This window comes from Manis pentadactyla, chromosome 10 (assembly GCF_030020395.1).
Source record: "Manis pentadactyla isolate mManPen7 chromosome 10, mManPen7.hap1, whole genome shotgun sequence".
Classification (NCBI taxonomy): Eukaryota; Metazoa; Chordata; class Mammalia; order Pholidota; family Manidae; genus Manis; species Manis pentadactyla.
The window spans coordinates 13,249,658-13,277,459 of NC_080028.1; the positions used below are offsets into that span (position 1 = coordinate 13,249,658).

Here is a 27,802-nt window from a genome sequence, read left to right on the forward strand (position 1 = left end):
TGCTTATTCAACCTTCAGCTTCCTATAGAAGCAGTTTCCAGGTTGTGAAGGGAAGAACCTAGGATTTGAATCCAACTAAGAAACAGAAGTGGGTCTTGCCTCCGGTCTTGCCACCTGTGAGCTGGAGGCCCGGAGGCATGTCACTGTACTTCTGGGAGATTTGGCTTGTTCCCTGACCTCTCAGTGGAGCCCTGTTTTGAATATCAAAAGATAACTCGTGTGAACCATTTCTGTATTTTGTTACTTAACAAATACGAATGTAGTTCTCCCTCTGTATGAGGCCCTGCTCTAAGTATTTCTCAGATATTAGTACTTCACTGCTCAGGTAACACCATGAGGGTGGTACTGGTATTATTCCCACTTTATGGATGATGAAACTGAGAATTGAATGTTAAGTAGTGGCTGTGGGTCACAGAAAGGGTGGTCAGGGCTGGGTTGGAGGCCAGTCAGTCAAGCTTCAGAGTCAGAATTGTTCACCAGGAAGAATATAATTTTGAATGTCATTATTATTTTTATTTAGCATTATGAGTGGGTGGCCAGTAGACATGATCATCTCATTACCATGGTTCCCATAATCCTCTCGATCCCCTCAGGATCTATGTTTGAGGTACTGAATGTAAACTAAACAGTCTTTAAATGCCGGGACATTAGTGTTGTAGTAAGACTTAAGGAAATAAATAGCATACGGAAAAGAAAAGGAAAAATAATGATGTGAGGTGGTAGATATGTTAATTAGCTTCATTGTGGTGATTAACTCACCATGTTTACATATATAAAAATATCACCCTAAATGTTTAATGTGCATCTTAAATATATGCAATTTTTGTCAATTATATCTCAGTAATGATGGAGAGGAAATAGCATGCACATGTAATATCTTTGGAAACATAAGAGATTCATGCTGTTTGTATCCAGGCACATATATATAAAACCAAAAGGAACTAATTCATATAGTTCAGATGCCAAGCATCACATAAGCCATTGTATTTGACCTTTGTCGCAACCTGGTCCAGTAGAGGCCATTATCTCCATAAATGGATGTGGAAACCGAAGCTCAGAGACATTAAGTAGCTTGTTCAAGGTCACAAATGAGTAAGTACTATTCCTGGGATTCCACCCTGGGCTCTGCCAAACCCTGGAATCCACACTACACCATAAGACTTTTGATTTTTTCTGTAAAGTTGCTCTGTTCTTCTCCCCTAGAGAGCTTTTCTGACAGGATACTGTCTTGTCTTTGAATCTTCCCACATTATCAAGGCCACTTGTCCTCCCTCAAACCAAAAAAGTCACCCTGAAAAAGCCTCATCCTGGCTGCAGTGTTTCACTGCGGTGAGTTCTATTAAAGCTCTAAGTCTAACAGGTTCAGTGAGCATTCGAGCTGCTGTCACAGGCTCTTTTTCTAAAATTGCAATTCCATCATGAACTTAATGATTAAGGATTCTTTCAGCTCAGCTGTCCCTGTATATTTTAATATAAACAAGCCATGGATTGCCTTGTAGAGGCTGTGGCACATTCCTGACAAAATAAGAAAGGAAAAGCAGGGAGAAAACTGGGGATTAATCATCTTTTCCTCTTTCTATTACCATATTTATTGCATCCCAACCTGGAACAGGGGAGTAGTTAAGGAAACCAGAGGCAGCAGGAGCCTGGCTCGTTAGGAGCAAAGTGTGCAGGCTCCGCTGAAGGGGAAGCATGCACTGGCTTCCTCTTTGTTGCAAAAGTGTGATCTGGTCTGAATATAGAACAGACCTAATGCCTGTGTTGTTTGAACGTAGGCAAACTATGGGAGACCTGTTATATATTAAGATGTGGACACAGGCTGGCCTGGTGAGGTGGGAACCTTTCTCTCATGTGCTTAAAGCAGTGTTCCCAAAATACATATATAACTGGTGACTGGTATTAAAGACTATTTTAGATGTTGTACAGATATAAACTTAACTGACATTGAATCATATTTTAAGGAACTTATTCCTCCATGGATATACAATGGGGAAATGACAACCTCTTCAACAACTTGTGTTGGCAAAACTGGACAGCTACATGTAAGAGAAGGAAACTGGATTGTTGTCTATCTCAATACACAAAAGTAAACTCGAAGAGTAACCTGAGTATAAGTCATGAAACCATAAAACTCTTTCTTAGAAGAAAACACAGGCAAAAATCTCTTGAATATAAACATGAGCAACTTTTTCCTGAACACATCTCCTTGGGCAAGGGGAACAAAAGCAAAAATGAACAAATGGGACTACATGAAACTAAAAAGCTTCTGTACAGCAAAGGACACCATCAGCAGAACAAAAAGGCATCCTACAGTATGGGGGAATATATTCGTAAATGACAGATCTGATAAGACGTTAACATCCAAAATACATAAAGAACTCACATGCCTAAACACCCAAAAATCAAATAATCCAATTAAAAAATGGGCAGAGGATCTGAACAGACACTTCTCCAAAGAAGAAATTCAGATGGCCAACAGGCACATGAAGGGATGCTCCACATCGCTAATCATCAGGGAAATGCAAATTAAAACCACAATGAGATATCACCTCACACCAGTTAGGATGGCCACCATCTAAAAGACAAGGGACAACAAATGCTGGTGAGGATGTTGAGAAAGGGGAACCCTCCTACACTGCTGGTGGGAATGTAAATTAGTTCAACCATTGTGGAAAGCAATATGGAGGTTCCTAAAAATAGAAATACCATTTGACCCAGGAATTCCACTCCTAGGAATTTACCATATGAATGTAGGATCCCAGTTTCAAAAAGACATATGCATCCCTATGTTTATTGCAGCACTATTTACAGTAGCCAAGATATGGAAGCAACCTAAGTGTCCATCAGTAGATGAATGGATAAAGAAGATGTGGTACATATACACAATGGAAGGAAACAGCCATAAGAAGAAAACAAATCCTACCATTTGCAACAATATGGATGGAGCTGGAGTGTATTATACTCTTAAAATAAGCCAGGTGGAGAAAGACAAGTACCAAATGATTTCACTCATTTGTGGAGTATAACAACAAAGCAAAACTGAAGGAACAAAACAGCAGCAGACTCACAGACTCCAAGAAGTGACTAGCAGTTACCAAAGGGAAGGGGGTGGGGAGGGAGGGAGAAAGGGATTAAGGGGCATTATGATTAACAGACATGTACGGGGGTCACGGGGAAGGCAGTATAGCACAGAGAAGACAAGTAGTGACTCTATAGCATCTTACTATGCTGATGGTCGGTGACTGCAGTGGGGTGTGTGTGGGGGACTCGATAATATGGGTGAATGTAGCAACCACAATGTTGTTCATGTGAAGTTTTATAAGATTATATATCAGTGATATCTTAATTTAAAAAAGTAAACATAAGGTTATCACTACTGAGCTACTCAACAAGTCCATTCCCAGTTATATACACAAAGCACATGTCCAAAGAAAAGCTTGTACGCAAACCTCATAGTAGAATTATTCTATAGTAAGAAGTGGAAACAACACCAACAGCCACCAATTGATGATGGGTAAACAAAATGTAGTGTAGCCATACAATACTGAGCAACGAAAAGAGTAAAGAACTGGCCCAACACAAATGAACCTTCAAAACATCATGCTGAGTAAAAGATGCCAGACACAAAAAAGATAACACATTACATGACTCCATTTGTATGAAATGTCCAGAATAAACAAATCCATAGAAACTGAAAGCAGAGTAGTGATTTCCAGGAGATGGAAGAAGTGGGAAGTGGGGAGTGACTGCTAATGGGCGTGGGGGTTTCTTTCTGAGGTGACTACTATCGCTTTAGATAGTAGCGATAATCGGGCAACCTGGTGAAAATACTACAAACTAACAACTCTATGCATTTAAAGAGTCACTCGTATATGAATTACATCCAGTACTCAGTCATTTGCCTGAGACGGGAAGTGACCTGTGAGTTTGGAAGTGGTAATTGGCTCAGCTATTTCTGGGCTTCTTTCCCTGGGAGCTGTGTGGCACAGTCAATGTTTGCCCATGTGGAGAAGGTCTGCGACTGTCCAGGTTAGTCTGACTGGAATGTAAACCCAATTCTTGGGAACAGAAGACAGCCCAATTGTGTCCACAGTAGAAAGAATAGCCTGCAGTTCAAGACTAAGAGCAATAAAGGTGATATTTCGTTGTCCATGTGTGATGTCTTGAGTCTTATTATACATTTGGTTTCTAACTCTGGAAGGTAAAAGAGTTTTAATGACAGATCCCTGAAAATTCCAAAATCAACCATTGGAATGAGCCTCCATTCGGTTCTCTTTTGTTCAGAGGGAGATTAGCAAGAGTTAACATTAAGGACATACATATTTACACTAAAGTGAATTTTTTCTCCCTATTATTTGCATGAAATATCTTTTTCCATCCCTTCACTTTTATTCTGTGTATGTCTTTGAGTTTGAAGTGAGTCCCTTGTAGGCAGCATATAGATGGGTCTTGTTTTTTTATCCATTCTGTAACTCTTTGTCTTTTGATTGGTACATTCACTCCATTTTCATTTAATGTGATTATTGATAGATAGGTACTTATTGCCATTGCAGGCTTTAGATTCGTGGTTACCAAAGGTTCAAGGGCAGCTTCTCTACTAACAGTCTAACTTAACTCACTTAGTACACTATTTCAAACACCATCTAAAGGTTTTATTTCCTAACCTTCTTGTTTTCCTCCTCCCCTCTTTGTATATTAGAGGTCATATTCTGTACTCTCTGTGTATCCCTTGACTGACATTGGGCATAGTTGATTTAATTTTGCATTTGCTTAGTAATTAATTGGTCTATTTCCTTTACTGTGGTTTTATTTTCCCTGGTGACATTTGTTTAGCCTTCGGAGCACTTTCATCTGTTGCAGTCCCTCCAAAATATACTGTAGAGATGGTTTATGGGAGGGAAGTTCCCTTAACTTTTGCTTATCTGGGAATTTTTTCATCCTGCTTCAAATTTAAATGATAATCTTGATGGGCAAAGTATTCTTGGTTAGAAGGCCTTCTGTTTCATTGCATTAAATATACCATGCCACTCCCTTCTGGCCTTTCTCCTGAGACGTCTGATAATAGTCTGATGGGTTTTTGTTTGTATGAGATCTTTTTTCTCTCTCTGGCGGCTTTTCATACTCTGTCCTTGTCCTTGACTTTGCTTTCCCCAGACTGGGGAAGTTTTCAGCAATTACCTCCAAATAGTCTTTCTATCCCTTTTCTCTCTCTTTTCTTCTTCTGGTATCCCCATAATGCGAGTATTTTTCGTGCTCACACAGTTCTCTTATTATTCTTTCATTCTTAGAGATCCTTTTTACTCTTTGTGCCTCAGCTTCTTTGTATTCCTGTTCTCTTATTTCTATTTCATTTACTGTCTCCTCTACCTCATCTAATCTGCTTTTAAATCCCTCCATTATATGTTTCATTTCAGATACTGTACTTCTCAAAGTTTCTATCTATTTCTTGATGTCCTCCCAGAGGTCTTGAATATTTTTCTTTAGCTCCACGAGCATGTTTATGATTTTTATTTTGAAATCTTTATCCAGAAGATTGGTGATTTCAGTTTCACTTAGCCCTCTTTCTGGTATTTGAGGGATTTTGGTTTGTACCAGATTCTTTTACTGTGTCATATTTCCAGTGGTTACTGTGGAATAAGAACTTTGTGATGTGGCCCCTCTAGTGCCCTGATGCTGTGCTCTCTGGAAATTCCCAGCCCCTGGAGTGATCGTAGGGTTTGCAGACTTGCGGTGCCAGTGCCTGCCAGGAGGAAAGAGCTCTTTCCTGCTTCCTGGCCACTGTGCCTGCCTCCACTGCCAGGGCCAGTGGGCCAAGCATGCAGTGTAGAGACTTTGCCTGTGCCTGCCATAGGTGGGGCCGCCTTCTGGCTAGCCTGGTGCAATGGCGGGGGCAGAAGGTTTGTGAACCGGTGCTGGTGGGAGGAAGGAGCAGCAGGCTTCATATCGCAGTAGGGGCCTTGGCGCTGCATTTCCAGCCAGGGAGATGGAATGTGAAGCTCCTGAAAATCCCGTATCTGCTAGGCTCAATTATTTTGTCCACCTAGCCTCTCTCCTGAGCAGCTAGTTCAGTGTAATCCTTGCCCTTTTAGCAACCCTCTCAATATTGGGAGGTTTTTCAAAGTGCCCGCCTTTCTCTTGTCCCAAAGCAGCTGATAGTGGGTACCTGTTCTCCAAAGCGGCTGCAGTCTCACTCTCTGACTATTCCATCTGTCTTTGCTTTCCAACCCCTGTTATTTTCAGAGCACCATGTAATGCTCATTTGTGCTGCCAGAGTAGATCTCCAGGGGTGGGTTTTTAGCAATCCCAGGCTTCTGCTCCCTCCCCACTCTGTTTTTCTTCCTCCTGCCACTGAGCTGGGGTGTGGGGAAGGCTTCTGTCCCACTGGATCGCAGCTCTGCTACTTTACCCTTTTCCACAAGGTCTTCTCTTTACCCCAGATATAGGCTGTCTGTTGCAGTCTTATTCTTTCCAGCTGTTCTTCAGAATTAGTTGTATTTGCTTTATTTTTAGGAGGAGATTTCTGCATCACTTCTCTTGCTTCCATCTTTTTAAATCCTGTCCTTATGCTTATTTTTTCAAGGAACCACTGAACCATTTTCCAAAGCAGCTAGATCATTTTTCAGTTCCACAAGTTACAAATGAGGGTTCTAGTATCTCCACATGATCACAAAAACTTGTTTTTTCTCATCTTTTTAAAATTTTAGCCATTGCAGTGGACGTGAAGTGGTGTCTCTGTGCTTTAATAGGTACAGCATTTCCTAATGACCAGTGATGTTGAGTATCTTTTCTTGTCTTTATTGGCCATTTGTATACATTCTTTGAGAAGTGGGTGTTCAAATCTTTTGCTCTGTTTTTAATTGGTTTACTTGTCTTTGTTTTGTTTGACTTGTAAAAGACCTTTATATATAGTGACTACAAATCCCTTATCAGATATATGCTTTGCAAATACTTCCTCCCATTCTGAAGTTACCTTTTTTACTTTCTTGATGGTGTCATTTGAAGCACAAAAGGTTTTAATTTTGATATGGACTAGTTTATTTTGTTGCTGCTTATAGATTAGATGTCATACCAAAGAAACTATTGTCTAACCCAAGGTTTAAAGATTTAGTCCATTTTTTTTCCAAGTGCTACACCTGACTTTCAGCTAGATTATGTCAGACTGTGAGTGCATTTGGATCTCTTTGGTAATTATTAATTTGCCCATTTATTTATGCTTTCAATAGACAATTACTGGATGTTTTATATATCTCCAAGGAACTGTTATAAATTGGGGATAAGATCATTAATAAAATATAGCTCCCTGTGCCAAGTCTCTAGCACAGAGTAGAGAATTGCATAGTCAATAGATTATTGCAAACACCTATGTTTTTTTTTTTTGAGAGGGCATATCTTATATTTATTGATCAAATGGTTGTTAACAACAATAAAATTCTGTATAGGGGACTCAATGCACAATCATTAATCAACCCCAAGCCTAATTCTCAACAGTCTCCAATCCCCTAAAGTATAATGAACAAGTTCTTACATGGTGAACAAATTCTTACATAGTAAATAAGTTCTTACATGGTGAACAGTGCAAGGGCAGTCATCACAGAAACTTTCAGTTTTGATCACGCATTATGAACCATAAACAATCAGGTCAAATATGAATATTCGTTTGGTTTTTATACTTGATTTATATGTGGATCCCACATTTCTCCCTTTATTATTATTATTATTATTTTTAATAAAATGCTGAAGTGGTAGGTAGATGTAAGATAAAGGAAGAAAACTTAGTTTAGTGTTGTAAGAGAGCAAATGTAGATGATCAGGTGTGTGCCTGTAGACTATGTGTTAATCCAAGGTAGACAAGGGCAATAAAACATCCACAGATGCAGAAGATTTCTCTCAAAACAGGGGGGGAGAGGTTCTAAGCCTCACCTCTGTTGATCCCCAATTTCTCACCTGATGGCCCCCCTGCGACTGTGCCTGTCTTAGGTTGTTCCTCCCTTGAGGAATCTTACCCGTCTCTGGCTAACCAGTCATCTTCCGGGGCCATACAGGGAGATCTACAGTTGGTAAGTGAGAGAGAAGCCATATTGTTTGAAAAGCTTAGCTTTTTACTTCTATGCAGATTTATGCCCTGTGGCTTCTATGCCCAGCATTTGTCTTGAGGTATCTTTAGCACTTGGAGGAATTATGATACTCGGTAAATTTGATATGAGGCACGAATTCTATTTAAGGGTTGTAATTAGGAAGGAAGAAGAAAAGCTATAGAGGTAGCAGATGGAAGAAAACATGGGGAGATTGATTATTTCTTTGACATATCTTCTTGTAGAGTAATTTAAGCATGTATAGGTTTTAAACTACTAAATAAATTGCACACACACATTAACATAATAGGAATACAGTTACATAACCAAAGCAGATCTATAATTACCAGCCATCTCCAGTGAGGCCAAGAAAACCAGTTAGGCACCATAGGCATTTGTGAAAATTTGTCTATGATATGATGGATATTGTCCAACAGTACTTGAACAGTCTGAGAGAAATCAGACAAATTAAAACAGCCCCTTCCTGGGAACTGTTCACATCCCATATGTTCTTTTAGCAGTAGATAGTCTGTAGTTGTAAGATTTTGGAGCGGTACAACGTGCACTTCTAATTCTTGGTTGAGTTCCAACAGTGTAGACCAGTCAAATTTGTTGTTTTACTGTATGCACAGGCCAGCTTAGATATCTCCTTCTTCATTCCAATGGCAAGTCCAGGAACCAGTGGGATGAATGCAGTGACAACTGCAGCATTGTCTGGATCTTTGTTGAGGTTTTTTGATGATCATCTTCTGGTATATCTATTCCAGAGAGTGCTGATGTTGGAAGTTCTTCTTCATATCATATCTTAGTTCATTTTCTGGGTAGCCAAATTAGGCTTAGATCCTCTGTATAAATAAAAACAGACCCTTTGCCCACACTTTGATCTACCCTTTATACCATTGTGTAGAACTCATTGGAGGTCACCACACAGGAACTGCTTTTTTTTTTAAGAGAAAAGAATATTATCAGAAAAGTGTACCTCCATAGCCGATCATCTGACACCCTTTAAGTGATCAAAGTTAAGGATATTTAAAGCATGCATTAATCATTGATTTATAGTTAGTTTTATCCTATCATGGAGTAATCCCCCTTTTCTTTCTTTTTCTTTTGTTATCTTTAATCTACACTTACATGAAGAATATTATGTTTACTAGGCTCTCCCCTATACCAGGTCCCTACTATAAACCCCTTTACAGTCACTGTCTATCAGCATAGCTAAATGTTGTAGAATCACTACTTGTCTTCTCTGTGTTGTACAGCCCTCCCCTTTCTCCCACCCCTCCTATGCATGCTGATCTTAATAACCCCCTTCTTCCTCCCTCCCCCTTATCCCTCCCTACCCACCCATCCTCCCCAGTCCCTTTCCCTTTGGTACCTGTTAGTCCTTTCTTGGGTTCTGTGATTCTGCTGCTGTTTTGTTCCTTCAGTTTTTCCTTTGTTCTTATATTCCGCAGATGAGTGAAATCATTTGGTATGTCTCTTTCTCCACTTGGCTTATTTCACTGAGCAAAATACCCTCTAGCTACATCCATGTTGCTGCAAATGGTTGGATTTGCCCTTTTCTTATGGCTGAGTAGTATTCCATTGTGTATATGTACCACATCTTCTTTATCCATTCATCTACCAATGGACATTTAGGTTGTTTCCAATTCTTGGCTATTGTAAATAGTGCTGCGATAAACATAGGGGTGCATTGGTCTTTCTCAAACTTGATTGCTGTGTTCTTAGGTTAAATTCCTAGGAGTGGAATTCCTGGGTCAAATGGTAAGTCTGTTTTGAGCATTTTGATGAACCTACATACTGCTTTCCACAATGGTTGAACTAACTTACATTCCCACCAGCAGTGTAGGAGGGTTCCCCTTTCTCCACAGCCTCGCCAACATTTGTTGTTGTTTGTCTTTTGGATGGCGGCCATCCTTACTGGTGTGAGGTGATACCTCATTGTAGTTTTAATTTGCATTTCTCTGATAATTAGTGATGTGGAGCATCTTTTCATGTGTCTGTTGGCCATCTGTATTTCTTTTTTGGAGAACTGTCTGTTCAGTTCCTCTGCCCATTTTTTAATTGGATTATTTGATTTTTGTTTGTTGAGGTGTGTGAGCTCTTTATATATTTTGGACATCAAGTCTTTATCGGATGTGTCATTTACAAATATATTCTCCCATACTGTAGGGTTCCTTTTTGTTCTATTGATGGTGTCTTTTGCTGTACAGAAGCTTTTCAGCTTAATATAGTCCCACTTGTTCATTTTTGCTGTTGTTTTCCTTGCCCGGGGAGATATGTTCAAGAAGAGGTCACTTATGTTTATGTCTAAGAGGTTTTTGCCTATGCTTTTTTCCACGAGTTTAATGGTTTCATGGATTACATTCAGGTCTTTGATCCATTTTGAGTTTACTTTTGTATATGGGGTTAGACAATGATCCAGTTTCATTCTCCTACATGTAGCTGTCCAGTTTTGCCAGCACCACCTGTTGAAGAGACTGTCATTTCACCATTGTATGTCCATGGCTCCTTTATCAAATATTAATTGACCATATATGTTTGGGTTAATGTCTGGAGTCTCTAGTCTGTTCCACTGGTCTGTGGCTCTGTTCTTGTGCCAGTACCAAATTGTCTTGATTACTATGGCTTTATAGTAGAGCTTGAAATTGGGGAGTGAGATCCCCCCTACTTTATTCTTCTTTCTCAGGATTGCTTTGGCTATTCGGGGTCTTTGGTGTTTCCATATGAATTTTTGAATTATTTGTTCCAGTTCATTGAAGAATGTTGCTGGTAATTTGATAGGGATTGCATCAAATCTGTATATTGCTTTGGGCAGGATGGCCATTTTGACGATATTAATTCTTCCTAGCCACGGGCATGGTATGTGTTTCCATTTGTTAGTGTCCCTTTTAATTTGTCTTAAGAGTGACTTGTAGTTTTCAGAGTATAGGTCATTTACTTCTTTGGTTGGATTTATTCCTAGGTATTTTATTCTTTTTGATCCAATTGTGAATGGAATTCTTTTCCTGATTTCTCTTTCTATTGGTTCATTGTTAGTGTATAGGAAAGCTACAGATTTCTGTCTTGTTAATTTTGTATCCTGCAACTTTGCTGTTTATCCGATATCAGTTCTAGTAGTTTTGGAGTGGAGTCTTTACGGTTTTTTATGTACAATATCATGTCATCTGCAAATAGTGACAGTTTAACTTCTTCTTTACCAATCTGGATTCCTTGTATTTCTTTGTTTTGTCTGATTGCCATGGCTGGGACCTCCAATACTATGTTAAATAACAGTGGAGAGAGTGGGCATCCCTGTCTAGTTCCCGATCTCAGAGGAAAAACTTTCAGCTTCTCGCTGTTCGGTGTAATGTTGGCTGTGGGTTTATGATATATGGCCTTTATTATGTTGAGGTACCTGCCCTCTATTCCCATTTTGCTGAGAGTTTTTATCATGAATGGATGCTGAATTTTGTCAAATGCTTTTTCAGCATCTATGGAGATGATCATGTGGTTTTTGTCTTTCTTTTTGTTGATGTGGTGGATGATGTTGATGGATTTTCGAATGTTGTACCATCCTTGCATCCCTGGGATGAATCCCACTTGGTCATGGTGTATGATCCTTTTGATAAACTTTTTTATTCGGTTTGCTAATATTTTATTAAGTATTTTTGCATCTACATTCATCAGGAATATTGGTCTGTAATTTTTTTTTTGGCGGTGTCTTTGCCTGGTTTTGGTATTAGGGTGATGTTGGCTTCATAGAATTAGTTTGGGAGTATTCCCTCCTCTTCTATTTTTTGGAAAACTTTAAGGAGAATTGGTGTTATGTCTTCTCTGTGTGTCTGATAAAATTCCGAAGTAAATCCATCCGGCCCGTGTGTTTTGTTCTTGGGTAGTTTTTTTATTACTGCTTCAATTTCTTTGCTTGTAATTGGTTTGTTTAACTTTTGTGTTTCTTCCTTGGTCAGTCTTGGAAGGTTGTATTTTTCTAGGAAGTTGTCCATTTCTTCTAGGTTTTCCAGCTTGTTGGCATGTAGATTTTCATAGTAGTCTTTAATAATTCTTTGTATTTCTGTGGAGTCTGTCGTGATTTTTCCGTTCTCATTTGTGATTCTGTTTATTTGTGTTGATTCTCTTTTTCTCTTAATAAGTTTGGCTAGAGGCTTATCTATTTTGTTTATTTTCTCAAAGAACCAGCTCTTGGTTTCACTGATTTTTGCTATTGTTTTGTTCTTCTCAATTTTGTTGATTTCTTCTCTGATCTTTATTATGTCCCTCCTTCTGCTGACTTTAGGCCTCATTTGTTCTTCTTTTTCCAGTTACGATAATTGTGATGTTAGACTATTCATTTGGGATTGTTCTTCCTTCTTCAAGTGTGCCTGGATCGCTATATACTTTCCTCTTAAGACTGCTTTCGCTGCATCCCGCAGAAGTTGGGGCTTTGTGTTATTGTTGTCATTTGTTTCTATATATTCCTTGATCTCTATTTTAATTTGTTCATTGATCCATTGATTATTTAGGAGCATGTTTTTGAGCCTCCATGTGTTTGTGAGCCTTTTTGTTTTCTTTGTAGAATTTATTTCTAGTTTTATACCTTTGTGGTCTGAGAAGTTGGTTGGAAGAATTAAAATATTTTGGATTTTGCTGAGGCTCTTTCTGTGGGCTAGTATGTGGTCTATTCTGGAGAATGTTCCATGTGCACTTGGGAAGAATGTGTATCCTGTTGCTTTTGGATGTAGAGTTCTGTAGATGTCCATTAGGTCCATGTGCTCTACTGTGTTGTTCAGTGCTTCTGTGTCCTTACTTATTTTCTGCCTGTGGATCTATCCTTTGGGGTGAGTGGTGTGTTGAAGTCTCCTAGAATGAATGCATTGCAGTCTATTTCCCCCTTTAGATCTGTTAGTATTTGTTTCACATATGCTGGTGCTCCTGTGTTGGGTGCATATATATTTAGAATGCTTATATCCTCTTGTTTGACTGAGCCCTTTATCATTATGTAGTGTCCTTCTTTATATCTTGTTACTTTCTTTGTTTTGAAGTCTATTTTGTCTGATATTAGTACTGCAACCCCTGCTTTATTCTCGCTGTTGTTTGCCTGAAATATGTTTTTCCATCCCTTGACTTTTAGTCTGTACATGTCTTTGGGTTTGAGGTGAGTGTTTTGTAAGCAGCATATAGATGGGTCTTGCTTTTTTATCCATTCTATTATTCTGTGTCTTTTGATTGGTGCATTCAGTCCATTAACATTTAGGGTGACTATTGAAAGATATGTACTTATTGCCATTGCAGGCTTTAAATTTGTGGTTACCAAAGATTCAAGTTTAGCCTCTTTAGTATCTTACTGCCTAACTAACCTTGCTTATTGAGCTGTTATATACACTGTCTGGAGATTCTTTTCTTCTCTTCCTTCTTATTCCTCCTCCTCCATTCTTCCTGTGTTGGGTGTTTTGTTCTGTGCTCTTTCTAGGAGTGCTCCCATCTAGAGCAGTCCCTGTAAGATGTCCTGTAGAGGTGGTGTGTGGGAGGCAAATTCCCTCAGCTTTTGTTTGTCTGGGAATTGTTTAATCCCACCATCATATTTAAATGATGGTTGTGCTGGATACAGTATCCTTGGTTCAAGACCCTTCTGTTTCATTGCATTTAATATATCATGCCATTCTCTTCTGGCCTGTAGGGTTTCTGTTGAGAAATATGACGTTAGCCTGATGGGTTTCCCTTTATAGGTGACCTTTTTCTCTCTAGCTGCCTTTAAAACTCTTTCCTTGTCCTTGATCTTTGCCATTTTAATTATTAAGTTTCTTGGTGTTGTCCTCCTTGGATCCTTTCTGTTGGGGGTTCTGTGTATTTCCGTGGTCTGTTCGATTATTTCCTCCCCCAGTTTGGGGAAGTTTTCAGCAATTACTTCTTCCAAGATACTTTCCATCTCTTTTCCTCTCTCTTCTTCTTCTGGAACCCCTATAATACGGATATTGTTCCTTTTGGATTGGTCACACAGTTCTCTTAATATTGTTTCATTCCTGGAGATCCTTTTATCTCTCTCTATGTCAGCTTCTATGCATTCCTGTTCTCTGTTTCAATTCCATCAATGGCCTCTTGCATCCTATCCATTCTGCTTATAAACCCTTCCAGAGTTTGTTTCATTTCTGCGATCTCCTTTCTGGCATCTGTGATCTCCTTCCGGACTTCATCCCATTTCTCTTGCGTATTTCTCTGCATCTCTGTCAGCATGTTTATGATTCTTATTTTGAATTCTTTTTCAGGAAGACTGGTTAGGTCTGTCTCCTTCTCTGGTGTTGTCTCTGTGATCTTTGTCTGCCTGTAGCTTTGTCTTTTCATGGTGATAGGAATAGTCTGCAGAACTGGGACGAGTGACGGCTGGAAGGACTTCCCTTCTTGTTGGTTTGTGGCCCTCCTCTCCTGGGAGAACAGCGACCTCTAGTGGCTTGTGCTGCGCAGCTTCACGCAGACAGGGTTTTTGCTTCCTGCCCAGTTGCTATGGAGTTAATCTCCGCTGTTGCTGTGGGCGTGGCCTGGCTCGGGCAGCTACTCCAAAATGGTGGAGTCGCGTTGGAGCAGGAGCTGCTGGGAGGCTATTTATCTCCGTAAGGGGCCTCCCTGCTCCCTGCATCCCAGGGGTTAGGGTGCCCAGAGATCCCGGATTCCCTACCTCTGGATTAAGTGTCCCGCCCTGCCCCTTTAAGACTTCCAAACAGCACCCGCCAAAACAAAACAACGCCCACAAAAAAAAAAAAAAAATTTTTTTATTAAAATAAATAAATAAATAAATAAATGGCCGCTAGTTTTTCTTTATTCTCCAGTGCCAGCCTCAGGCATCTGCTCAACAGTCTTGCTGCCCTGTTTCCCTAGTATTGGGGTCCCTATCCCTTTAAGACTTCCAAAAAGTGCTCGCCAAAACAAAACAGCAAAAAAAAAAAAAAAGTGGCTGCTTGGTTTTCTTATGTCCTCCGGCGCCAGGCCCCCGGTACCCACTCACCGGTCCTGCTGCCCTGTTTCCCTAGTATCCAGGGCCCCGTGCATGCACTGTGTCTGCCCTCTGGTCTGGATGGCTGGGGCTGGGTGTTCGGCAGCCCTGGGCTCCGTCTCCCTCCCGCTCTGACTCCTCTCCTCCCACCGGGAGCTGGGGGGAGGGGCGCTCGGGTCGCTCGGGGCCGGGGCTTGTATCTTACCCCCTTCTCGAGGCTCTGGGTTCTCGCAGGTGTGGATGTGGTCTAGATGTTGTCCCGTGTCCTCTGGTCTCTATTCTAGGAAGAGTTGTGTTTGTTATATTTTCATAGATATATGTGGTTTTGGGAGGAGATTTCCGCTGCTCTACTCACACTGCCATCTTGGCTCCACCCCAAACACCTATGTTTTGAGCCCTGAATTCAATGAGAGGCCCTAAGAAAGGCATCTGACCAAATGAATGGCTTCCTCAGGGACATGGTGTTTATATTGTGATGGGCAAGCCAGATGCAGTTGGTGAGGCAGCACATGGTCAAGTAAGAGGTGAGAGCATAGGCACAAGGCTGCCAGAGAAGATGGCTAAACCCTGGAACTGCACCTATGTTTGGGCCCTTGCTAAGCACTGAGATTTTGGGAATGGGAAATAGGAAAGTACATACTTTGTGAAACTTGAGAAACTTACCCTGCACAGCTCATATTCTAGGGGAAAATGGGAAGAGATAGATATGCAGACGAATATAGAGATTTCTAATACTGATGAATGCCAGGAGGAAACCAAACAGGGGCGGGGAGGGCACTCCAGATGGAGCCGCCTCCCTGAGGAGGTGATACTTCAGTTTATTCCTGAAGGAGTTCTGGGATCTGGGGAGAATGACTGGAGTGCAGGGTTTGAGGAGGGAATAGGAAGGCTTGAGTTTGGAGAGGTGGACAGTGTGAGAGCATTGAAGGTCCCCTTAGCTCCATGTGGGAGGCTAGACTTATTTATACATTGTACGGTGAGCAGGGGATTGTGTGGTCGCTGGAGAGAGTTCAGGGCTTACAGGATGGAGGGTCTGTTGGCGGGAGCAAGCTCAGAGGCGGGGAGGAAAAGGGTGAATATATGCACAAGATACCACTGAAGGTCAGGTAAGGTAATACAGCTAATACAGTTTTTAAGTTCTTACTGCTTGTGAGTCACTGTTCTAAGTACTTCATATGTTTTAATTCAATCTAACAATAATTATGAGGTAGGAGTCATTACTATTAACCCCATTTTACAGATTCACAAACTGAGACTCAGATTAGGAAGCTTGCCCCGGGTCGTATCATTTGCTTGTGATGGACCACGCTAAGAAGCCAGACAGCTTGGCTTCAGAGACCTGCTCATAGCCCACAGGCTAAGCAGCCCCTGAGGATGTGAAATTGATTGGGTGTGTGGGACATGGGCAGGGAGGGAGCCCAGATGATGCTCCCACTTCTAGCTTGTGAGGCTGGATGAATGGTGCACCTTTAACCCAGGCAGGGAGTGCAGGAGGATGGACATGTGCCATGGGGCCAAGAGAGGACAAAGTGAGTTACTATATAATATTCCAGGCATTGCTTGGGTTGGGGGGGTAGACACTAGGGTCCACCAATGAATGACATTCCACTGTCTGTCCCCATAGAGTTTACATTCTTGACTAGAGACAGAAGCTAAACACTCCATGAATAATTAGTAGTCCAGTATGTTAGGAGGATGTAACCAGAGGCATCTTGATTCTGAGGGGGCTTTGAGATGGGAAGGTAGGATCATCAAGTTGGTAGCTGGGTTTCTAAATTAGAGGTCAAGGGAACCATTTTGGTTTACGTGGAGACTCCAAGTGGTCTGGGCAGTGTTTTCCGGTGCTTCCCATGACCACTGAGAAGAGCAGGGGGCAGGACCCGCGTTCCCATGACATGACTGCAGGCGGAGCAGGAGCAGAGCTTCTCCGGGCATCCCACCTGACGAGCAGGAGACAGCTGCGGCTGCTCGCATTCATGGCTCAGGCAGCGTCAGCCGACTGCCAGGCCTCCGCGGTCCCCTGGGCTGTGTGCTCTGACTGAGCATTCTCATAGACTTTCACACAGGAAGCAGTGAGGTACACTGACCCCTGATAGTGCAAACACCTAGTTTTGCCTTGAAGACAAGCTAAGTGTCTTTCTGGATTTACTCTCCCTTCTGGAGAGATACTGGGACCAGAGCAAGAAACATAAGGGGAGAGCTGTTATGTGGATGCCTGCACCCTCCTCCTCTGAGAGCTTTTCCTCCCACCCATGCCAGTCCGTCTTCTGCTCTGTAACCAGACCGACTCCCCAGGGCACTTTGGTCTGCCCCCGGCCGAGCCCCCATGCCTTGTTGGTCCTCTTGATCTTAGAGAATGAAATTCCCAGTTCTTAGGAAGTCAGCATGCTCTGGGCCAGCCTGCCATTAAGCCTCTCTCTTTCTTCTCATCTTCTCTCGTCCTGGCATACAGTAGGTGTCCAGTACATGGTGTATGATCCACCCACGTAAGACTCTTGCTCTTTCACAGACTGGCTGTATACTTTTCTACCTCTCCTTCTCGTTCTGTTACATCCTACAGGATGCCTTCCAACATTTTTTGCCATCCCAACGTCCCCTTCGGTTGCCACGCAGGCCCTGTAAACTTCCTAGATTCCTCCACCCTCACAGCCCTCTGGCTATTGTGCTCCTCCCTGCAGAGCCATCCTGTCCGGTCATTCACGTTGTTCACCATCCAGGTCTAGGGGAACCCCTCACGTTCTGTGCCAGTCTACGGAAGTGGCCCCCTGGTGGGTGTGCCATTGGCACACTCCTGTTCTCACATTGATGTAGTTCCTTGTGTTCTCTCTGTCTCTGCCAGATTGACAGCTGCCTGGACAGAGGACTCTGGGCTCCTCTGTTGCTTCAGTCCCTGTGTGCCTTGCACGTACTTGCAGCTCGACAGCTTTCTGTAGGGCGTTTCTTCACGCAGCTCATGTTTTGCCCGTGGATGGAGGACCTAACTGCCAAGTGCTTCATTTGAAAAGTGATGCCAAAAACATTAGAGAAAATAACAGTCTCATAAGTGAATGCTGATAATAGTTGTCCTAGTCTGTTTGGGAAGTTATAACAAAATGCAGAGACTGGTTAACTCCTGAACAGCAGATATCTATTTCTCACAGTTCTAGAGGCCGATGCATCCAGGATTGTGGCATCCATGGGGTCTGGTTCTGGTGGCTGACAGGGTCTGCTTCTTGGTTGCAGACTGCCGACTTCTCTGTGTCCTCACATGCTGGAGGGAGTAGAGCATCTCTTTGGAACCTCTTTTCTAAGGTCACTCACTAATCCTTTTTCAGGAGGACTCTGCCCATACAAGCTGATCGCCTCCCTAAGGTACCACCTCCTGCCTGATACCATCACCCTGGGGGCTAGGATTCGATGTATGAATTTGGGGGAGGGGCACCAACATTCAGACCACCCGTAGTTAACATATATTAATCTCTTACCATGTGCTAGGCACTTCATATTATGTCACTTAATCCTCGTATTTGCCAATGTAGTATTGCTTACTTACCATTATTGTTCCTGTTTTGAAGATGAAGAAGTTGAAGAAATAACCTGGCTTATGGTCACTCAGTCAGTATTGGCTGCAACCAGAGTTCCAACGTAGGCATGCTGGGGGCGGGGGGCCCAGCTCCAAACCACTGATGTGGAGTGTGCAGTGGCCGTTGTTACCGTCTTGTGGTAATGTTGATGGTGACATAAAAGGAGGGGCATTGCCTATTGCTTCCTGTTGTACGAGTGTTTGTCACGCACCCATTATGTGCCAGCCTCCTGGGCCCTGGGGATGGAGATGAGAAGATGGTTTCTGTCCTCGGGCCTCACAGTACCAGCAAGGAGCGAGGTGTTTGAATATGGTTTCCAAAGCTGGGCTATAAAGGTTAGATTCGCTCTTGGGATGACGTGCCGAGTTAGCAGGGACAGCGACAAGGAAGGCTCACAGAAGGTTTCCAGGAGGACGAAAGTCACTAAGGGAAATGTGGAGGATGTGGAGTATTCCATAAACAGCACAAGCAAAGTTACAGACATGGGGAAAGCATGATTTTTTGAAGCAAATATGACCTGTGGGTCTTGTCACCCCATGTCTAAAATTATGCCATGTCACCAGTGTGGATAAAAATGCAAGGTGGCAGTTGTCCAGGCCCACCTTTACCCATTCTTGATGCATGCGATGCTGCTGGCCAACTGGACCACCCGTCTTCCCAGTAATGAATAGCTGCCTCTGACGAGCCTTTGGGTAAGTCACTGGCCATTAAAAAAAACACACCATCGCCCCTTCAGGCCACCAGGTATCACTCAGTCCTACTGGCAGCTTCTCACAGGGAAGCTTCTTAGAAGGCTTTCAAGGAAACTATAGGGCCAGCATGTCCCTTCTCCCTGGTGTAGACAGTTTAATGGGCTAATTTGCAGTGTTCAGGCCATGGATCCCCAGGGAAATTCTGCAGTACTGATTGCTGCTTTGATCCTTTCTCCAGTTTATCACCCTTGAGCACCTGTTACATGTATGGCAGGTGAGCCTTGGGTAATGACTTTCTTCAGGTCTAGGCTCATCCATCCAGCCCCACCTGGCTTTGCCCCCCCACACTTTAAGTTTGGTGGGTCCAATCCCAAATGCGTCCTCTTCCTGCAGCATGCCTTTCTTCTTGTATCCCCCTGTCCTGGCGACGTCACTGCCAACCCGGGAGCCTCAGTGTCCCATTCTGCTTCATCCTCTCCGTTTTCCCCCATATCAAAGACGTCTTCTCCTGAAATCCCTCTATCTCCAGCCTCCTTGTTGCTCTTCCCCAGATGCTTAGTCAGTCTCGTTTCACATTCACCAGTCTCATCCCCTAAATGATGTTTCTGCCTCTGTTCCCCTTATCTCTCTGGTATGTGTCACCCCTTGTTCATGTAGGAACCATTCCAGTCCTTAGGTCCTGGGGCTGTCCATCTGAACATAACTGGCATAATCCTTGTCCTCCCTAAGCTCACTGTCAAGAGGGCATGTAGACAAGCAAGCAGGTGATTGCAACCTCAGGATGGATATGTGGTGCTGAGATGACTTTCCATTAGAGAGGCCCCCTGATGTAGTCATGGGTGGTCAGGGAAGGATTCTAGGAGCAAATGATGGCAGACATCAGAAGTGAGGGCTGGGTAAGAGATAAGTAAATGCTGAAAGGGGAATGGGATGGGGGCAGGGAGGTAGGAAGGAGAGGGTAAGACTCTCCTTGAGATTCATGAGAGTTGGGATGGTGTGTCTTAACAGCATGTCCCCAGCATCCTGCTCCTCGTTTGGCATGTAGTAGGTGCTCAGTAAGTACTTACTGAATGACAAAATGCAAGAGGGTTTTCTGCAGAGCAAGCCAAACATGTAAAGGCCCAGGTGGATGGAGCATGTTGGCATAAGAAATGAAGAGATAGTCGGTATGTCTGGAACTTAGGACAGGGCTAGTGAGTGACCACACAGGAGGCTGGGAGCTGGGAGGAAGGTTGTTAGCCCCATTGCCTAGCTGGTGAAGTCCAGACTGCTGAACTGGGTGTTCATTTCTCCCCTTCTCTGCTCTAACCCTAGAGTCCCTGCTAACTGCTTCCTCTCCCCACCTCATTCCCAGCACAGCCTGTGCTTACCAGAGTCTCTTATTCTCCTTGGATGGCATCTCTCTCCCTTTGTCTCCTGTTAAAGTCATTCTTCCCTGAGGGCCCTGCTTCCCCCAGCTCTTACACATCCTTCTGACCCAGACAGAATTGGCCCTTCTCTTTCTTTCCCCCCATAGAGCTTGGCATGCTCTTCTGGTTGTTGGCACATTATCACCTTCCACCTCATGTATATTTAATCATGGGTCACCTCTCTCTAAATAATAAGAGCTCCTTGAGGTCAGGGGAGCAGGTCATTATTGTCTTTCAATTTCCCAAAAGTGCTCACTCATGGCATTACAACTTATGTTGGTATTTTTACTAGCAAGGTAGTATTCCTGACAGTCGTTCTTCCAGAATGAGCTATTGTTTTGTGCCTGGCATTCCCTCAAGAAGGCATACCTGCTGTTTATTATTATCCTGTCTCTGGTTATTATTGATATGCATTATATATTGTGCTGCTTCTTATCTGACTGATAAAGACACAGTAGCCCAACAAGGAGGTTTTTCTCAACATATTTTGGGATGAAGAATTAACAGTGAGAAGGTATAAGTAACATGCTCAGAGTCCCCACAAGTAGACGCCAGCACTGGGATTCGAACCCATTTCCATTTGGCCTCAGAAGCTCTGTTCTGGTATAATGCTACTTTGTATTTTGGGAGCTGCCTCAAGAAAATCAGGTTGGAATGAATAAAAACTGTATGTATGTTAAAAAGTGAAGGAAAGCTGATGATCTTGGATGCCTGGGTTTCTTTTGGAGAAGCAGCAGAAAACAGAATTTGGTGCTATCATACCCACTCCATACAGAAGGCTTTGTCCTCTGTCCGTGTTCTGCATTAGCGCTGGTATGTCTATGGGGTAGAAATAAAGGGTCATGTGTGCTCTACTCAAGATTTTGGAAACACAAATGCCCTAATAACAGGTATGGTGGTCGGCTTGAGTTGAGTGTCGCAAGTGATTTGACCCTCTCTGGTCCTTGGTAGTCACCTGTGTGCGATCCTGAGGTCGGGTGACATGTCTGCTCTCCGTTTTAGCTCTGACATCCTCCAGTGAGCCCTGGTTTGGTAACATGCCAAGTTGAGGAGTGCGTTTATGGCTGGAATTCAAAGGCCTTCGCTCTCCTGACCCTTCTTTCTTTTGTTTCCCACAGGCGGAACCCTCTGCACTTCCACCTCATTGCTGACTCCATCGCAGAGCAGATCCTGGCCACGCTCTTCCAGACCTGGATGGTGCCTGCCGTGCGTGTGGACTTCTACAATGCAGATGAGCTCAAGGTACAAGTGGGAGGGAGAGATGCCTCCCTGGCCCGCTCACCTGGAAGCTTTTCTTCTTTGCAATTTAGTACAGTTTTAGCTCTCAGCTGGAAATGGTCCAGGATATAACTATAGAAGTTATTTCCCACCTGAACCTAATTTATCAAAAGCATTAAAGTGACCACTTCACTGCCACACAATGCATATACGTCTGTGCAGTGCTGGCCACCAAGGGTTTCTGTAGAGGCTGGGAGCCACTCTGGAAGTGGTCTATGGTGGCTGTTATCCAGAGAATTCTGTTACCCAGTGAGGTCAGTGTTGAACTCAGAGCTCAAAGGCCATGGTTTGAATTTGTGTATTGTCGTTTACTGGTCCTAAGACACAAAGTAAATAAACTTACACCTTTTCTGGGTCTGTTTTGTCATCAGTAGAAAGGTGATTATAAAACCAACTTGATGGGGTAAGTAAGAGGTTCAGTGAGAGGATGTATATGAATGTGCTTTAAAAGACTGTGCTGAATAAATATTAATGATTATGTTACGCTGGAGGGTTTCAACCAAATGAGACCCATTTGGTCATGTCATTCCCTTGCTTAAAACCCTTCTGTAGTGCCACGTTGCCTGCATCGGGATTGAGAGTCACAGTCTGATTAAGATGCACTGTATATTCTGGCTCTTGTCTTCCTGAAAATTTACCCCATTACTTAGCTCTAAGAAGCTACCTCTGGCCTTCCTGACCCCTCCCCTATATTTGAGCTTTGCTTATGCTGTTCCTTCTATCTGACATGCCCTTCCACAGACCTTGTCAAAACTCCTACTCCTCCTTCAGGGCTCAGCTGCATCGCCACTTCCTCTGAGAACCTTCCTTCCCTGACTTATCCCGGAAAGAGGAAGATGTTCTCAACTCCTGTGTCTGTCTACTGATGTTTAGAACCTTCTTAATTGGGGAAGGAGCAGGGGGCATGTCTTGCTCTTTTCTGTATTTCTGCTGCATAGTTAGTACCCTGTAATGCTTGTGGATTTAACGAATTGCTGTTATTAGAGGACCATGTAACTTTTCAGAAACACTCTGATGCTCTATCTCCAATCACCTTGGGAAGGACTAAACACCTAGGCATGAGGCTGATTCTAGCAAATTGCTTGTTCCAAACTGCATAAAGCCATTATCTTTTCATTTTAGAGCCATAACATTTTAAATAGATCACAGAGATGCCAGGCTGAGTTTCTGATTTTCCCATTTTTCAGGCTCTGAAGTTGATCAAGATGTTCAGAATTTAGCATTTGGGGATTGTTGTGGTAATTTGTGTGCCATTCCAATCTATTCTGAGCTAAAATTGATTAACACTCTTAAAAAGGGAAAAACAAAATTTAGCAAATTGCTGCACTAATTAAGGTGAAGGCAAAGCCACTCTGTCTCCCAGGGTCTTAGCGCCAACACTGTGGGGAAAAGCAACGGGAGGGGAGGAGTAGCACCTGGCACAGAAGGAGGCTTGTGCCTCCTCTTTCACTAGTTGGCCTTTTTTGGCAGTCCTGTGCCATGTCCCTTGCAAGCCTATACCCTCTACTTAAAAAAAAAACAGACACAAGGTGGTTATAAAAACTCCAGGTTCATACCCTGGCTTGCAGCTGAAGCATCTAATTTGGGTTCTGAGCCCTGACTCGATCAGGTGTCAAATGGGTGGCATAGTGAAGCTGCCTGGGAAGGGATTAAGTAAGATAACCCGTGTGAAGACCCGGAGGGGCCTGGAATGCTGCAGGTTCTCGAAAATACCCTACTGTCCTTCGCAGCCCAGGCAACACAGAATTAAAATGCTCTTGATCGAATGGCTTATTAGGAAAGCCGGGGACAGCTGGGAGGCTGAGGGAGTTAAGGTATCAAGGGTGTAATTGGCTCCTGGGAACGCAGGGCTTCTCTGGGTCTTGGATGAAAGGGAAGGGGCAGGGAGAAGCCTGGTGCTCCGACTCTCTCATGCTCCCTTTCATCCAGGTAAACCTGCTGTTCATTCTTTTACATATCGTATTTTTATCCATTTGAATTGAAGGCTCCATGTCTCCAAATATAAGAACTAAAAAAGAATAAACTTAAGGATATTATCTCCACTGTCCTGTCCCCTACCCTGACTTTTGCTGCTGACTACCCCATGCAGGGTCCCTAATACCTACAGTTTTTTTCTACCAATTAAACACTTGTCTCCCACAGTCCCATATCCCATGAAACTTTTATCAGAATCCCATAAAAACAATAGTAGAAAAGCATTTTGCAAAACGTAATTTTCACATAATTAATAATGATAACGGTAGTAAAAATGTATGTGTAATCCAACTCTAGAGACCCCCCAAACCATGACGTGCCCACTCCCTGCAATCTCGGCCTCTCCTGGTTGGCAGCACCACCATCTGTCTACTTAGTTGCTCACCCAGAGCCGAGAGTCTGTCTTTGGCAGGTCCCTCCCCCTTCCCCTGCACCTGACCACTCCACATTCTAGCTGTTCTCCTTTGCGCTGGCTACCTTCTCATTCTAAGCTTTGTGACCTTTACCCAGCATAACAGCAATTTCTTTCCAGACCAATCTCTTCCCTTCTGCTCTGTCACCTTTCCTCCCCCAGGTCCTGTTCTCCATCGGTCACATGAGTCAGCTTTCCCACAAGCAAACCCAACCGCACCATCCCCCTTTCTCTGGATAAACCCTTCAGTGGTTGTCCATGTAACTGAGTCTCATGTCCCTGCACAGTGTGGCCCCTGCCTCCTTCAATGTCATCTTGTACCACCAGCACCATTGCCCACTCACTTCAGATTCACTCTATTCCTTCCCTCCCACCGGGAATAATTTTTTTCTATTAGATTCTGTTCCCTGCCCTGTTGCTAATTAATTATGTGTTCTTTTGCTTAAGCTATGTTTACTCACAGAAACATTTGGCGTCATCATCTGGCAGGAGTTCCTTTGTTATATGTTCCCGTAGGATCACATACATTTCTTCAGTAAACTCACTGCGGAGTATAACCTTTCATGCCTTTGTGTGATGAGCTGCTAAATGCCTGTCTCTCCCCCAGATAGTAGGCCCCAAAAGGGCTGGGATCATGTCTGGTTTTTAACACCCCTGTATCTTTGATGCCTAGTGTTAATGCCTGGCCTATGAAAACATTTGCTAAAGGACTAACACACAGTAAACTCAGCACTGGATCCATAAGAGGTACAAAGCCATTAGGGATTTCTTTGCCACTGTTGGGGCTCAGCTCATTCCTGAGGCCTGTTGGGCCTCACGGCATGGGCAGACAGCCAGGTATCCACCTACCAGTGACCCTGCAGTGGCATAAATAAGGCAGCCCCATCTGTACTACCCTGTGTCAATCCCAAGAGCAGCCCTGGGACAGGCGAGTATCCTTCCATGAGCACATTAAAACACCATCCACTCGATGACATTAGAGGAGGGGGAAGATCAGGAGAGGAATGGACTCGTACTATGTTCTGCTGTTGCATTCTGGAAGTGTGCCAGGCGGTACCCTCAGCCCACACACATGGCGGTCTCCCCCACACAGCTCTGAGAAATCGCTTTGTATAGCTGTTGGATATGACATTTCTCAGAAATACTCCTGTGCGCCCCTTATTCTATCTGTTAGTGCTGGAGAATGAAGTAACAGGGAGGAGGGAGTTTATGAGGGATTGGTGCATGATTAAAAATGAACTGTGGGAAATTTGCAGTGGACTGGTACGGCTCTCTCTGTAATGACCAATTAGTGTGGGTTTGCAAATAGTGATCGCTCAGCCTGCTTGTCTCTGTGGCCTCTGAAACGCTCATTGGTCTTCCTGATGTTTACAGGGCCCGTTCCTTCCTCCATATCAACAGGCTACCAGGACTGAGTGTGTCTTTGTGCTCCAAACTCCACTCAAGCCTTGGGCTCCTGTAAGAAGAGGAGGAGGGAACTCAGTTTTCCGTAGAGCTTTGTAGATGGCGGCATGCTGGCACTCCTCACAACAACCCTGTGGGCTGGAGAGAGAAGTTTTATTACCTCCATCTCACAGATAATTTATAAATTGGAGCACAGAGTTGAAGCGTATTTGCCTGAGCTCAGGCAGCTAATAAATGCCACGGCTGAAGTTTAACTTTTCCATTTTCAAACGAAATGCTATGAGATACGGGATTGTGTAGACACAGATGTGGAGTGGATCCACAGGAGAGGAGGGAGACTGGGCTGCAGCCACTGGGGCATCAAGTTGGCACCGTTGAGTTGCACATGAACTCAGGATTCCTGTTTTCAGTGACTCTGGGCCCTGTAGGCTGCCGAGTGACATGTTTCCCATTTTATATCGTTCTCTTGTGCAATGCTTACAGCAGCTCTGTGGAGCAGGTCTTGTGATCCCCATATACAGAGAAGGAAATAGAGACTTAGGGAGGCTAACTGACCCCAGATACATTAGCAAGGACATGGCAGAGCCAGGATTAAAACCCAGAACTGACTCCACGGTCCATGCTCGTTCTCCTGTGTTATAGTTCCTTCTTTGTGGCCTGCCTTTAGCTCAGATACTGTAGTTGTGTCTACACCAGGGTCCTCTCAGCTCTCGGTGGTGGTCATTTTCTGGTTGTTCCTGAAGAACAAATGGGGAAAGCACGACCCCCCCATTGAAGGCAGACCTGCAGGAAATGGGTCAAAGTGCACTGTGTGAACGATGCTGTGGAGGTTCGGGGCAGCCCTGGGCCTGCCAGCCAAGCATCATTTTCTCAGCTGAACAGTCAGTTATTACTCCATACAGTTTGCCTTTAACCAGCAACACATACCTCACCGGTTTTCAGAGGAGACCCTGCATGCCTCCCAGCCTCTGATCTGACCCCAGTTGGCCCAGAAAGTCACCCCCATGCCAGCACTGGGGCGAGGATGGCCCCAGGCTCATGAAGGGAAGCAGCCAGGGCTGGGGCTGGTTCATGATTCACCTGTCTGACTGGGAGCCCTAATTTATCTCCTTTCCTCTTAGACTGGATGCCTGCTCATTACCAAGGTCAGAAAGATGATGAAGTGAGATTCAGGACTATGGTTACAGAAAATACTGATGGTTAACTCTAATAATGGGCTTTGCACTCGTACTCCATTGCCTTTATACTGGTCTCTGTGGAGGATTGCAGAGGCTTTCTCTAGATTCCTGCCATCTTTCAGTGCCCTGCTGTCCTTTGGGAGACAAACTTCTATTGTTCCTCTCACTGGGGAGTGGGTGAACTGCTGTCCTATCTGTTTCCTAGAGAGATACACTTGTTGAGTGATGGACATTTTCAGTTAGGAGGACTGATGACATCAGAAGCACCGGGACTCAGGGTCACAAGGAATCCCAGTACTCCGAGCTGGCTTTGGACTAAGCAGGCTTGGGGGAGTTAAGCCAGTTGCCCAAGATCTCCCATGTGATTCTTTCCAACACAGTCCTCTTCCCAGAACTGGGTCTGTGTTTTATGATGGCCAGGCCTGGGCTCTAGTTCAAAGGAGCCACACTTGGCAATGGTTGATCTCCAAGTGGAGCAACCAAATGCCCACTGGGGCTGGAGCAGTTCCAGTTAGACTTGGCCTGCAGAGGAAAAGGCATGTCTCGTGGAGGACATGATCCACTGTAAGACACCCTGTGGAAGACTAAGAGGTGAAGCAAGGTTTGTGTGACCTTCAGAATTACCTTGTACGCTCGCACTAGTAACACGGTGCTCTGGACAATAATGCACCTAAGGCTCAAAATTGGTAGCTCTAGCTTCTCTTTATTGGTGAATCTCAAGCGCAGTAAACGCAGTCTTGTAATGGAAAGCACAGTGCGTGACACATAGTAGGCACTCAGAAAAGTCTATCCTTGCCTTCCCCTTTTGTATATTTGAAGACAGCTGTGATTCACCTCTTGATTCTTCCCTTTCCAT

At 43.7% G+C, this 27,802-nt stretch overlaps 1 protein-coding gene across 2 annotated transcripts in view; it reads left to right on the top strand.

The window, feature by feature from the left end:
- The window catches only part of LARGE1 (LARGE xylosyl- and glucuronyltransferase 1), a 530,062-nt gene that overhangs the window by 271,670 nt on the left and 230,590 nt on the right, over positions 1-27,802 (top strand). For both annotated transcript variants that reach the window (XM_036902848.2, XM_036902849.2), the window contains exon 5: positions 21,819-21,942. In XM_036902848.2, the coding sequence (XP_036758743.1) occupies positions 21,819-21,942 (124 nt within the window). The remainder of the gene's footprint in view (positions 1-21,818; positions 21,943-27,802) is intronic.